This window comes from Cucurbitaria berberidis (genome assembly GCF_010015615.1).
Source record: "Cucurbitaria berberidis CBS 394.84 unplaced genomic scaffold K460scaffold_4, whole genome shotgun sequence".
NCBI classification, from domain to species: domain Eukaryota; kingdom Fungi; phylum Ascomycota; class Dothideomycetes; order Pleosporales; family Cucurbitariaceae; genus Cucurbitaria; species Cucurbitaria berberidis.
The window spans coordinates 4,753,336-4,765,403 of NW_024468938.1; the positions used below are offsets into that span (position 1 = coordinate 4,753,336).

The 12,068-nt window shown below is 54.3% G+C and overlaps 5 protein-coding genes across 5 annotated transcripts; all 5 read left to right on the forward strand.

Moving 5' to 3' along the window:
* Nucleotides 1-164: 164 nt before the first annotated feature.
* K460DRAFT_317993 (uncharacterized protein) lies at nucleotides 165-1,599 on the forward strand. The gene is made up of 5 exons (XM_040930373.1): nucleotides 165-382; nucleotides 489-645; nucleotides 724-1,172; nucleotides 1,253-1,431; nucleotides 1,484-1,599. Exons 1-5 carry the CDS (start codon nucleotides 192-194, stop codon nucleotides 1,528-1,530), a joined length of 1,023 nt encoding a protein of 340 aa, XP_040786994.1. The 5' UTR covers nucleotides 165-191; the 3' UTR covers nucleotides 1,531-1,599.
* Nucleotides 1,600-1,734: 135 nt separating this feature from the next.
* Nucleotides 1,735-3,939, forward strand: K460DRAFT_369287 (uncharacterized protein). The gene is made up of 3 exons (XM_040933933.1): nucleotides 1,735-1,851; nucleotides 1,915-2,507; nucleotides 2,559-3,939. Exons 1-3 carry the CDS (start codon nucleotides 1,745-1,747, stop codon nucleotides 3,506-3,508), a joined length of 1,650 nt encoding a protein of 549 aa, XP_040786995.1. The 5' UTR covers nucleotides 1,735-1,744; the 3' UTR covers nucleotides 3,509-3,939.
* Nucleotides 3,940-4,024: 85 nt separating this feature from the next.
* K460DRAFT_318001 (2-isopropylmalate synthase) lies at nucleotides 4,025-6,168 on the forward strand. The gene is made up of 2 exons (XM_040930374.1): nucleotides 4,025-4,447; nucleotides 4,495-6,168. Exons 1-2 carry the CDS (start codon nucleotides 4,295-4,297, stop codon nucleotides 6,094-6,096), a joined length of 1,755 nt encoding a protein of 584 aa, XP_040786996.1. The 5' UTR covers nucleotides 4,025-4,294; the 3' UTR covers nucleotides 6,097-6,168.
* Nucleotides 6,169-6,778: 610 nt separating this feature from the next.
* Nucleotides 6,779-7,887, forward strand: K460DRAFT_288145 (meiotic chromosome segregation protein; the record flags this gene model as incomplete). The annotated part of the gene is made up of 2 exons (XM_040929026.1): nucleotides 6,779-7,304; nucleotides 7,436-7,887. The coding sequence occupies 2 exons, from the start codon at nucleotides 6,779-6,781 to the stop codon at nucleotides 7,885-7,887; spliced, it is 978 nt and encodes a 325-aa protein (XP_040786997.1).
* A 397-nt stretch (nucleotides 7,888-8,284) lies between these two features.
* Nucleotides 8,285-9,251, forward strand: K460DRAFT_289983 (bile acid 7-dehydroxylase 1/3; the record flags this gene model as incomplete). The annotated part of the gene is made up of 3 exons (XM_040929162.1): nucleotides 8,285-8,403; nucleotides 8,453-8,770; nucleotides 8,825-9,251. The coding sequence occupies 3 exons, from the start codon at nucleotides 8,285-8,287 to the stop codon at nucleotides 9,249-9,251; spliced, it is 864 nt and encodes a 287-aa protein (XP_040786998.1).
* Nucleotides 9,252-12,068: the final 2,817 nt, after the last annotated feature.

Sequence of the window (12,068 nt, forward strand, 5' to 3'; positions counted from 1 at the left end):
TGGTGGTACGGCAGTTTTGGCGCCCCACAATCATACTAAAGACAAACTAGTCTTCGCAATGGACGTCTACAATTCACAACACCTCGTCGCATTTTGTAGTCGCAGCCACTGGAGCCATGAAGTCTGCCATTCTAAAATTGCTCATGCTGGCGGGTGCAGCGCAGGCCCAGAATATCACCCGTGGAGTGGCGATGATGCGCTTCGCTTGTTCCCAGCTCACAGTTGAACGACTCGATCCCCTGGTTAATCCTGGTGTTGTTGGGAGTCCTCACACGCATCAGATTGTCGGGGGAAACAGTTTCAAGCCGGAAATGAAGCCGGGCGAATATGACTTGGTGACGAAGAGTACGTGTACGACTTGCACGTTTAGCGAGGATTTGAGGTGCGTATTGGGAAAGCTATGAGGGACAAGATCGAAAAGAGTGAGAAGGGATAAGCCATGTGATGGAATAGGAATGGAGATGATAAATGAAGCTGATAGTTATTAGCAACTACTGGACGGCAGCACTGTACTTCCACGCAAAGAATGGGACATACAAACGCGTGCAGCAATTTCCAAACACCGGCTTCCATCAAAGAGGCGGAATGACTGTCTACTATATCCCCCCCTACGATGGAGTCAGCAACGTGACAGCATTCAAACCAGTTCGTTCACCCCCTCCCTTCCCGTCCAACCTACTTCACGCCTACACATCACACATGCAATTACTAACTAGAAACCAGGGTTTCCGCATGCTAGCCGGCAACCCCATGCTGCGCAACACAACAGGTGAGTCCCGCGGGGTCTGCCACCGCTGCATCTACAAAGACGCGACGCCCTTTGGCGGCGCGCCCTGCACCGAAGAAGACACAACGCACCTCCCGACGCGCATGTGTGAGGGCGGGATCCGCACACAAGTCACCTTCCCTACGTGCTGGGACGGCGTCAACCTCGACAGCCCAGACCACCAGAGCCATGTGGCGTATGCGTCGATTCCGTATGAGCCGTATGCGGAGCCGCGGGCCACGCCTCCTTATACCCCCGAGCAGCAGAGGGGCAAGTGTCCGGATAGCCATCCTGTGCATTTGCCGCAGATTATGTATGAGGTCATGTTTGATACTACGCCGTTTAATCAGAGGGATTTGTGGGGTGCGAATGGGACGCAGCCGTTTGTGTTTTCCATGGGCGATGCGTGAGTTAATTTTTCTTTCTAGAGTTTCGCTGAGAGGGATGAGAGAGGTATTTTGAGCAACAGCTGACAGTGAGGAATAGGACTGGCCATGGGAACCATGGTGACTACCTGTTTGGATGGAAAGGCGATGCGCTTCAGCGCGCGTTGAATGCTCGCTGTAGTAATGACCACTGCAGCGAGTTGAAGCGGCAGAGCGATGAGGAGGCGATGCAGTGCGCTATTCCACAGACTGTGGTAGAGGATGTTGATGGCTCTAATTGTAAGCTGCCTCGTGCTATATCATCCTGGATGAGTACTGACTGTCTGTGTAGGGCTTGAATCGCTGCCTGGAGGCGTCGAGGTGAATGATGGAATGTGAATGTCGCTCTAGTACTTGTAAAATGAAGGGTTATGAGATGTCATGTTAGCACTAGAATACATTCGTTACAATCATAGACGGCCCAGTTTTGTAGATGATATAGAAGTCGAAATGTATCCTGCCTTGGTGTTTTCAAAGACAGGCAAGTGTAAGCGAGACGGGCTGCATCAGCGGTGCCTACGCCCCATCTATCCTCCATCGCAAGGCACGCATCATGTCTGCTTCGACAGACTCGAGTGCCGCGAATGTCGAGACGAGCAATGAGAGTGGGCCGCCAGAAATCGAAGCTTTGTTCCTGATTAGGTTCGATAAGAAGGTCGGGTATGTCATTATGCGACGGACGCCACGAGTGCCTCGGGAACCATGCGCTGACCGCGACTGCAGCTACACAATCGCATGGAAGCGCTCTGCGACCGACATAGCCCTCGAAAACGCCGTCGAGTTCAAGTCGCTGCCGTCAGGACTCCATGCAGTGCAGAACGACCTAGTTTACTTTACACATGAGGGCTACGCCGGGCTCAGCGCCTTCGCCAAGGGCGACGCAAGCGCAGAGGAGCGCAACGCAAACTTTGTGTCGGTCGGCATACTGGTGAAGAACGAAGGCAGATTTGGCAGGCTAGGGCGGGCATGGCTGCTCGCCGGGCAGTTGGAGAAGCTGGCTGCGGCACTGGCTGACGACTCGGACACGGTGACACCGCTGGAAGACTTCTGGGAAGAACACAATTCAGGATCGAGGAGCCGGAGTCAGGCGTCGGACAAGGGAGGTGCGAAGGGACACAGCAGAGCGCGTGCAATATCGACAGTGAGCGTTGTCACTAGGGATGATGAGAGTCTCCCAGCATATCATCCTGCGCTGTCGATACTACGGTACATGGACACTTTCGGGCCCTTGGTCTTCAGGCTGCAGCAGGCAGCGCTTTTGCGGAAGAGGATACTGTTCGTGGCAAGTCCGCCAGTGAGGACTGCTTGTGAATATGGTATGCTCGACTTATGCTGCTTCAGCTAGATCCGACGCTGACGCGCTACAGTATACAACCTCTCCGTCCTCTCCAGCATTTCGACGCGCGATTCAGATCTCCTTATACCCGGCACCGAAGATCTCGTGCGCCTTCCTTCCCTCTTCTCCATTGGCGTCCACGACATACCTCATCTCGAGGACCTACGAAACCCGAAACACGGCGGCCACACACCAGGCAGCGAAGCTTCTGAAGGCTGGGCAGCATGCACCACAGACGAGATTATAAGTACAAAGACACAACTGTACGATATTGTAGTCGAGCTACCATCCACCCACGACGCCCCACCGCAAGCACGTCGCTGGCCGAGGATACGCACGAGCGACGGCAGCTTGATCAGAGCAAGTCAGCGAGACGTGGCCCGCTACAAGATTCTACACAAGGAGCTTTTCAGGCACAGGAACGGGCAACAAACTCAGCCCGAGGCATACACGGACGAGGACAACGACGACACAGCGCCCTTGCTGTCGCGCGATGAAGTCGACACGAAGCGGGCCGACGACGACTTCAACGAGGCCTACGATGACTCGGTCGTGGAGCCCATGACGTGGTCGCGGCTTGCGTACCTGGGCTTCATGTGGTGGGCATCCGCGGGTGAGAGGGACGCTTACACGACAGCGGAGCGGGACACGGACCGCGAGCTTATTGGCGATCTGGCCGAGTACTCGCAGTCTGTTGAGACGGCCTTGATCGCGTACTTCCACCGGCAAACCTCGTTGCTGATACAAACACTGTCGCAAGTCATTGAGAGCGAACGGGCAGGCGAGAGGGAGAGTGATGAGGACGACGAGGGAGATGCGTTGGTCATTGACAGAGATGACTTGTCCCGAATGGGGCTGGATACTTGGTCCGAAGCCGACAGGGCGTTTGTGCAGGAGTTTGGCAGCCTGTACTTTGGACGGGCGATTGGGGTCAAGGGGAGCGAGGTGGACTGCTGCGGGTTGCGGGTCCCTGTCTTCTAGGATACTATAGACGGTCCAAGATAGAGGGTTCTACTAGAATTGAGGGCAGGTTCCCGGTTCGTGTCATTGACTAGTCTCCTGGCGTCGTTCTGTGGCCGTGGTGTGAGAGTTGGTGGCGTCAGACTGGCTGGGTACATTCATCCACGACAGCTGTTCGTGTCGATACGTGACTTGCTCGTACCTAGAACGCCCACTAACTCGGTAAGATGTATAGGCTGAAGGGCGCATAAATGACAAGCCTAGTTGTTGCGTGTTGGTAGTGGACTTGCTCGTACCTGGAATCCAGCTCCAGCAAGCACGCACACAGGCTGAAGAGCGCGTACACGACAAGCCTCACCACGTCTCGTATCCCGCGATCGACTCGTAAACAATCAATTGTCCTCTTCTTTATTCGCCGTCACTAATAAACCCCATCCCAGCCGATGTCGGGCAGAGAGTCGCAAGCGTCGTCGACCCCCCGCATTCTCTGCAAAAACTAAAGACCGAAGCCCCGCATCGTCATACCACGCCAGTCAACGCCCGCCGGCTCAGGTGCTTAGTCCTACCGAGCACCAAAGTTTTTGCTTTGCTATGAATCATAGCCAGCAGTCTAGTCATCTCACCTGTACCCGTACTCATTGCCTCGTCCTACCCTTTTTTTCTATATAATCTTTTATCTTTTGGACTGAGACACGCCTTCGCCCACCTCAAGTTGGCAATTCAAATATTCATATTGCAACGCGCAGTCGGCCAATCAGCAAGAGAGAAAACGACGCGACTCAAGAGGAGGCGCATTGAGACTTCAACATGCCCATGCTCGCGGACCCGTCGAAGAAATACAAGGCGTTCAAGCCGCTGAACCTGCCAGACAGATCATGGCCGAGCAAAACCATTGACAGGCCGCCGCGCTGGCTGTCGACAGATCTGAGGGATGGCAACCAGAGTCTGGTGGATCCCATGGTGAGTGCACGTTGCGACTATCCCACTATCACCAGCTTACCCTGCAGGACGGCGCGCAAAAATGGGACTACTTCCAGATGCTCGTCAAGCTTGGCTACAAGGAAATCGAAGTCTCGTTCCCCTCGGCCTCACAAACCGACTTCGACTTCACCCAACGCCTCATACAAACACCCGGCATAGTCCCCGACGATGTCTGGGTACAAGTCCTCTCGCCCTGCCGCAACGAGCTCATTCGTCGGACCGTCGACTCTCTCAAGGGCGCGCGCAAAGCCATTCTCCACCTCTACCTCGCAACGAGCCCGTGCTTCCAGCAGATCGTATTCAACATGAACGATGAAGAGACGATTGCAAAGGCGGTCGAGTGTACAAAGTACGCCCGCTCCATTACAAAAGACGACCCAGCCACGGCGGGCACCGAGTGGGTATATGAATTCTCACCAGAGACCTTTTCAGATTCTTCGCCCGAGTTTGTTATCAAAGTGTGCGAGGCGGTCAAGGCAGCGTGGGAACCGAGTGTAGAGGCCCCCATCATCTTCAATTTGCCGGCTACCGTTGAGATGGCGACGCCCAATGTCTACGCCGACCAGATCGAGTACTTCTGCAAGAACATCACCGAGAGGGAGAAGATTTGCGTGTCTCTACACCCGCATAACGATCGAGGATGTGCAGTCGCGGCAGCAGAACTGGCACAGATGGCAGGCGCAGACCGAGTAGAGGGCACACTGTTTGGCAATGGAGAGAGAACAGGCAATGTCGACCTCGTGACTTTGGGACTGAACTTGTATACCCAAGGTGTTCACCCTGGCATCGACTTCTCTGACCTCAAATCTATCATCGACATGGTAGAGACGTGCAACAAGATCCCGATACACCCACGCGCACCATACGGAGGACAGCTCGTCGTATGCGCGTTCAGCGGCTCGCATCAAGACGCCATCAAGAAAGGCTTCCAGCTGCGGAAGAAGGAGGGCGCAACCAACGAAAGCCCGTGGAGAATTCCCTATCTACCACTGGACCCGCAAGATATCGGCCGTACCTACGAAGCCATCATCCGTGTCAACTCGCAGAGCGGAAAAGGCGGCGTGGCCTGGATCATCCAGCGCCAGCTCGAGCTCGATCTGCCGCGCGGTCTGCAAGTCGCCTTCTCCAAGATTGTGCAAAAAGAAACCGACATGCTGGGCCGCGAACTCCTGCCTACTGAGATCACCAACTTGTTCGAGGAGGCATACCACCTCAAGCGCAATCCCCGCTTCTCTCTTGTCGACTACGAAATCACCGCCGACCGCTCTGCCACGCCAGCACCACCGCAGGATGGTAGAACAGCCAGCAGCCGCAATCTGCGCCGTCTGTTCAAAGGCGTCATAGAGATCGACCACCAGGAGCACAAAATCCAAGGCTCGGGCAACGGCGCGCTGTCATCTCTTGCTGATGCGCTGAGGGGTCTGGGTATCGATTTGGACGTGGTAGATTACAACGAACACACCATTGGTACGAGTAAGGATGCGAAAGCGGCTACATACATAGGATGCACAGCAGCACAGAGCTCGCACAAGGTCTGGGGCGTAGGCATCCACCACGATGTCGTCCAGGCGTCGCTGATCGCGTTGTTGAGTGCTGCTTCTTCAGTACGTCATGGCTCCTCCAATTAGTAGGAGAACAACTGAAGCTAATACTGAATTAGTTCCTGTCGTCGAGACCTAGCACACCGATACCTTTCCGTCCTAAGAGATCGAATACCCTTGAAATTCCCAGCCCGGCGTCGAGCCCGAGTCGGGAAGAGAATCAGCGCAGCACGCTGGTGGATACGCTGGAAGCTGCTGTTAACGGCGACCAAGCTAATGTCAAGAGCGCGGGCGTGTGAAGCATCAGCTATTTTCTTTTCACGTATTGCATTATCTTCGTTTTGCATGTGACATTGCATCTGACTGAATAGGAGTCGATTCATTGTTCAAAAAGTGCTACATAGAAAAAAGTACACGATGTACCTCTATCATGATCATCAACAACAACCACAATTTACCAAAATCAACCTACATACACCAAGTAGCGAATTAGCAAGAACCAATACCACACATACAAATCCAAAATAGTCATCTTTCCTACTCACATCACCATTCGCTCCTCCGACATCGGGCTATACCCACAAAAAAGGCGCTTATCACCGGCTTCTTTGTACTAAAGTCCAGGTACTAAGTACTAAAAACGGCGTACCAAGGTACCAAGCGCAAGCAAACCTCGCATGCCATCACGAATATTAACTCCACAGTGCAAACAGTCCTCATCCACCTCTCCCTCTCTTTCAAGAAGATAAAAATAAAAATAAAACAAACAATGGCATCAAGAACCGACATACCCCCAGCACCCGCCTACTTCCCCACATCCGCCGACTCCCCCCTCCACGCGCCGAAAGAACTATATGAGAAATTGAAAAACTTAAAGCCAGACCAATTAACCAAAACCCAAGACTTCCTCATCCCGCCCCGCAGCGGCAAAGCCTGGAACGTGTCCAAGGGCCAGATATGGCGGCTCAGCACGCCCGAGGGGCCGCAGGTGGGCGACTTGAACGTCTGGAACGCACATGATGCGCGCGAGCGGTTCTGGGCTGCGCGGACGAGGCAGTTGCAGGGCAGCCATGTTAAGGAGGGGGATCGCTTGTGGAGTGTCCTGCCGTTTATGAGGCCGCTTTGTGGAATGGTCGCGGATGGGTGTCAGGTTCGGGATGCGCCCGTGGGGGAGAAGGGGGAGGGAGAGAGAGGAGAGGGGAAGGGGAGGGAGGAAATGAGAGATGAGCGGGGGGGGATTACGAGGTGGGGTGGAAGGTGTCATGATTTGCTAGGGACGAGGTGTGATCCTTATGGTATGTTTAACTCTGTTTCTTTTTGCCTTTTCCTTTTTTAATCTGAGGTTGATTCTCCCTTTACACCCGGAGTAAACTGACCAATCCGTGCGCGCGGGAGGAATTTCATAGCGGTTTGCTAACTCAGTCAGTATCCAACATGCTCACCGGCGCCTCGTACGACTACCACTGCCACTCGAACCTCGTCCGCGCCATCCTGCCGCACGGCCTGACCGAATTCGACGTCCACGACGTGCTCAACGTGTTCCAAGTCACCGGCCTTGACGCCCAGGGCCGGTACTTTATGGAATCCAGCCCCGCCACCAAGGAGAGTTTCATCGACTTCTTCGCCGAGCAGGATCTCCTGTGTGCGCTGAGCACGTGTCCTGGCGGCGACTTGAGTGCCTGGGGATGGCATCAGGCGGACGAGGAGGAGGCTGGGGGCGATAAGCCGGATATGAAGAGTACGTGTCGCCCGATTCGGGTCGAGGTGTGGGAGCTCAAGGACGGGGTTAGGGAGAGTGTGCTCAAGGGGTGGAAGAGTCCCCTGCCTAGTCAGTATAAGGGGGTGCATGGGATGCGGATTCCGGAGGGGGAGAGGTAGGAGTCTGGGTTGTTAGTAGATGTCATCGATGGTGACACATTCATCGATGATGGCTTTTGTGATTCTGCATTGAATGATAGATTCGTCCAGAGGAAGCGAGACATCTATTTATTCATGTCTGAAGTCAATGTCATGTCTGCATCCTCACTGTTCGCTTATTAGCAGTACCTAGGTAGCTATGGCCCGGGGAGTGAGCTCGTTACCCCTCTCGGCTAGCGCAATTCGTGCCTCGGTACATTCAGATGTTGGCTACTACGCGTCACACCGAGGCTGCGACGAAAGCAACAAAAGATCAGACCTGCAACAGTGATCTACAGACTTGTACAAACGTCAAACCAGTACCTCATTGTTGTTTTCATAACTCTCGTTCGTATACTTGCTGAGCATTTGCGACACAATGGCCTCCGCCGAATCAGACGTCCAGCTGCAAGACTTTGCGAACATATTCAGCTTAAAGGGCAAGGTCGCAGTCGTAAGCGGTGGTTCAAGAGGACTAGGACTACACGCTGCATCTGGGTATTTTGCGTCGGCACGACTCTCTCTCTCTAGTCGCTGACAGCGCAAGTCTCCTCCAAGCTGGGTGCTCCAAGGTCTTCATTACCAGCCGGAAAGCAAGCGCGTGCGATGAGGCCGTCGCAGCTCTGAATGCACTACCAAACAAGCCGCCTGGCGCAAAAGCATACTCGCTACCGGCAGACAGCTCGAAGCTCTCCGAGATCGAAAGACTGGTCAAAGAGGTAGAGAAGCATACGGATCACGTGGATATCCTCTTCGCAAACGCTGGCGCGACATGGGGATCACCCTTCGACAAGGTGGATGAGAAGAATGGGTGGGACAAAGTCATGGATCTGAACGTGAAAGGCGTCTTCTTCACCATCCAAAGGTACGCTCTGCCTGACCGCTGAAGTGCGACGAGATGGTAGCTAACAGAGGGCAGATTCGCACCGCTCCTCGAGAAAGCCGGGTCGCGCGAAGACCCCTCCCGCGTCATCATCACCGGCAGCGTAGCAGGCATCGGCGCGGGCTCTCTCGGCGAATCCGGCGCTTACTCGTACGCCGCGTCCAAAGCCGCCGTGCTGCATCTCGCCCGCAACCTCGCCGTCGAGCTGGGGCCCCGCCATATCCTTGTCAACAGCATTGCGCCGGGGTTTTTCATGTCCAAGATGGCGGCTGGGCTGATGGAGAAGATTGGCGGCGTCGAGGCGCTGAACAAGAGTAGTCCGAATGGGCGGGTGGGGAAACCAGAGGATGTTGCGGCTGCTGTCGTCTTTTTGAGCTCGCGGGCGGGCGGTCATGTTAATGGCGATACGCTTGTGCTTGATGGGGGGAAGATTTGGGGGAGTGGGAAGCTGGAGAAGCTGTAGAACGTAAGCCTAGAGAGCTGGCTATGTATAGATATTAGAGTATATAGAAGCCGATAGAGGATATCACACGTCTCTCTATCAATTGAGTTGAGGCCTGAGAGTATAATCACGACTTTCTCGAATGCCGCCTATCCTAGAGGATTTAATGTAATCACAAAATCCCCACACTTTTATAGATCTAGTGATAGCTCAGATAGAGCGTAAGCGCGTCTGAAATATTCTGTTCAGTCGACATTGCTGCAGTCGCCATTAGAACCACCCACCTCGTCTATACAAAGCTCAAAATAGACCTACTCGTCATGATAGAGATGTGTCCACTGTCAAGAGGTCGAGTTAGAGTTGTCGGGTTCCCGTACGCCGTCATGCCGGTACCTCGCACAGTGGGAAATTAGGACGCCCGACCCGTGAGACATGTCTTTCCCTACGGGACTCGATAGAGTGGATTTCCGAATTGCTGCGAGAAGCCGGGATAGACGTTGTGTAATGGTTGCAGCCGAGCTTCGGAGCTGAGGGTGAAGATGCGCCACCAGCTGTAACTTCCGTTCGCGATGTCTGGATGGAAGGCACGCAACACCATGACCGCCACAAACTCTGACACAACTCACGGGCTTGCTTTTTCCCACAAACAATCATCCACTCGTTTCAGATTGCGCTCAACGGCATGACACTTTGCGCTCACGCACCCCATGGAGCCATAGAGTACTCGCCATCCCAGAATTGCCACATTTTCTTTTTCAAATCTCCCCGCCAGCGGCACGCCTCTCGCATCACCAAGCGTCTCGAGGAAGGCTGTGCAACACCTCAACATCTGGTCTGGAATGACACACGCCGATCGTCGCTGTTGGAAACGGTCAGGCGTGTGATGATCAGGCATTTTGGCCTGCAGATTCAACGGCGCCTTGTCGGAGGGCTGGCTATGGGAGTCAGCCCGATTGCAGCTCTCTACTCCGGGTTTGCCAAGACAATACTTCTCATCTATTCGGTCCTTGTCTAGCAAAGACGTATGCCTCCAGGGCAGAAGTTTTCTCGAATCCCATCGACTCCCAGAGACGGAAGCTGCCGACCCGCGCCACGCAACCTTGAGCGATCAGGCATGCTGATCTCCATGTGTCCATTTACGGCCAAGACAACGCACATCGATGCAGCGCAGGGGCACAGCGTCGAATCAATACTAGACAGCAGGCACAAATGTCACGTCTGATGCGTCCCCACTATAAGCGACCAAGCACAAGATCCGCATGAACCGAATTATCGAGATATGGGGACACAAACGCGCACATGTCAGGCCATGCGACTAACGGCGTCGTATCTGCACGTACAGCAGATCGATATCTCCTCAACCGATGTCACAGGCGAAAAGACTTGGGCTCGCTCGTGCAGATGCCGCAACCGTTGCTCTGCCGCCGGTTGGAGACATGGCAATGTGCCTGAGACGCCGGCGAAAGCCTGAAAAGGCGCCAGATCCGCACGCTTCGTGTCCTGTTGCTGCCAGAGCCAGTGGCGAGGAACAGCATCGCGGTCTAGGCACGCGGTTCGGCAGTTGGCAACATGCTCTCATCCATGCCAACCGGGTTTGTGGTCATCTCGGCACCGGAATAACGTTTCTAGTCGCGGCCGAATAGCCAGAAACTATCGGTGCCAAGCGCGGTGTTGCCAAAACTGGCTACAGGCTAGAAGTCGCTGTGTGTTCTTTGAGCCCTGTGGGTCTACCGGGACGGGCGCGGACGCGCGCTGCAACGTGGGGAAAGCACGTTTTTTCACCCGTGCCACGCATGTTGGCCGCGAGAGAGTCAAGGTCGTGTTTTTTTCCTCGATGCTGGCTGGCTGGACAACACCCGGAACGGCATGCTGGTCGGGGGACCGGCTGTTAAACGTGCTGCCCCTGTTGAAGGAGCCAGCCCATTGGCGAATCTTGACTTCGCCTCCTTAATCATGTTTCGCCATCCACTACATCTTTCAGGCATGTCAGAAACATCAGCGAATCGGAATCTGCACGGTAACTGAAACGGCTGTGGCTCGCCGCATGCCGAAAATTTGCTACTCAACGTGTTGTGGTTACGCTGGTCGTGCGATGGCAGGCTCTTATAGGTCCGGCTTATGCACCTTCGGTAGCGATCCACTATAACGGAGCAACCTGCCATTGCTGGTAGGTGAGAAACTATCGTCTTTGCGCCTCGCCCGCTGTCGCCTCATCAGCCCCGACCGTGATCATTCAACCGAAGAAACTCTCGTGGTACAGCAATTTCAGCCGTGTGCTCTCGCCATGGCCACCGTTGTTAGCGAGACTTCACCCCATATACAGCATGACCCCTGTAGCTGTTTCTGGCCGAATTGATTCACTATGTACGTTTCGGGAGTAGTAGTGCGGCCTATCTTTCCTTCAGGCAATAAGACGCAAGAATTCTGGAACTAGAGTAACAAGCTGTCGTCAGACCCGAGCACGTCTATACCTAACCACCCGGATCTACATCCGGCGAGCCCACTACGGAGCTATCAGCCCGCTCTAATAATCGAGGGAGAATCTTCGCTTCGCACGTTCGTCGAGGTAGGACTAATTTGCACTAACACGCATGGCGGAATCATTGGGCAGACCTCACGAAGTACAAGCACACTGCTGTGCATGGGATCTATCGGCCCAGCTGTTTGACGGGGGCGAAATATACTTCCCAGACGCTCGTGGCGTTCTCTACCCGCATTGAGCCGTGCCATTTCGTGTACTGGTATGTCAAATGTATGAGCACCACGTCTTTCTGTCGTTCACAGGCATGCAAGAACTATTCATGCATAGGTCGGAACTTTTCGACCAAAGCCACTCCT

Excerpts from the sequence above, each read along its gene's own strand:
- K460DRAFT_369287 (XM_040933933.1), top strand. The coding sequence starts at position 1,745 with ATGTCTGCTTCGACAGACTCGAGTGCCGCGAATGTCGAGACGAGCAAT. Across the intron at positions 1,852-1,914 it reads AGGTTCGATAAGAAGGTCGG|CTACACAATCGCATGGAAGC; the intron begins GTATGTCATTAT and ends CCGCGACTGCAG. Across the intron at positions 2,508-2,558 it reads GAGGACTGCTTGTGAATATG|TATACAACCTCTCCGTCCTC; the intron begins GTATGCTCGACT and ends GACGCGCTACAG.
- K460DRAFT_318001 (XM_040930374.1), top strand. The coding sequence starts at position 4,295 with ATGCCCATGCTCGCGGACCCGTCGAAGAAATACAAGGCGTTCAAGCCG. Across the intron at positions 4,448-4,494 it reads AGAGTCTGGTGGATCCCATG|GACGGCGCGCAAAAATGGGA; the intron begins GTGAGTGCACGT and ends CTTACCCTGCAG.
- K460DRAFT_317993 (XM_040930373.1), top strand. The coding sequence starts at position 192 with ATGATGCGCTTCGCTTGTTCCCAGCTCACAGTTGAACGACTCGATCCC. Across the intron at positions 383-488 it reads ACGTTTAGCGAGGATTTGAG|CAACTACTGGACGGCAGCAC; the intron begins GTGCGTATTGGG and ends GATAGTTATTAG. Across the intron at positions 646-723 it reads ACGTGACAGCATTCAAACCA|GGTTTCCGCATGCTAGCCGG; the intron begins GTTCGTTCACCC and ends ACTAGAAACCAG.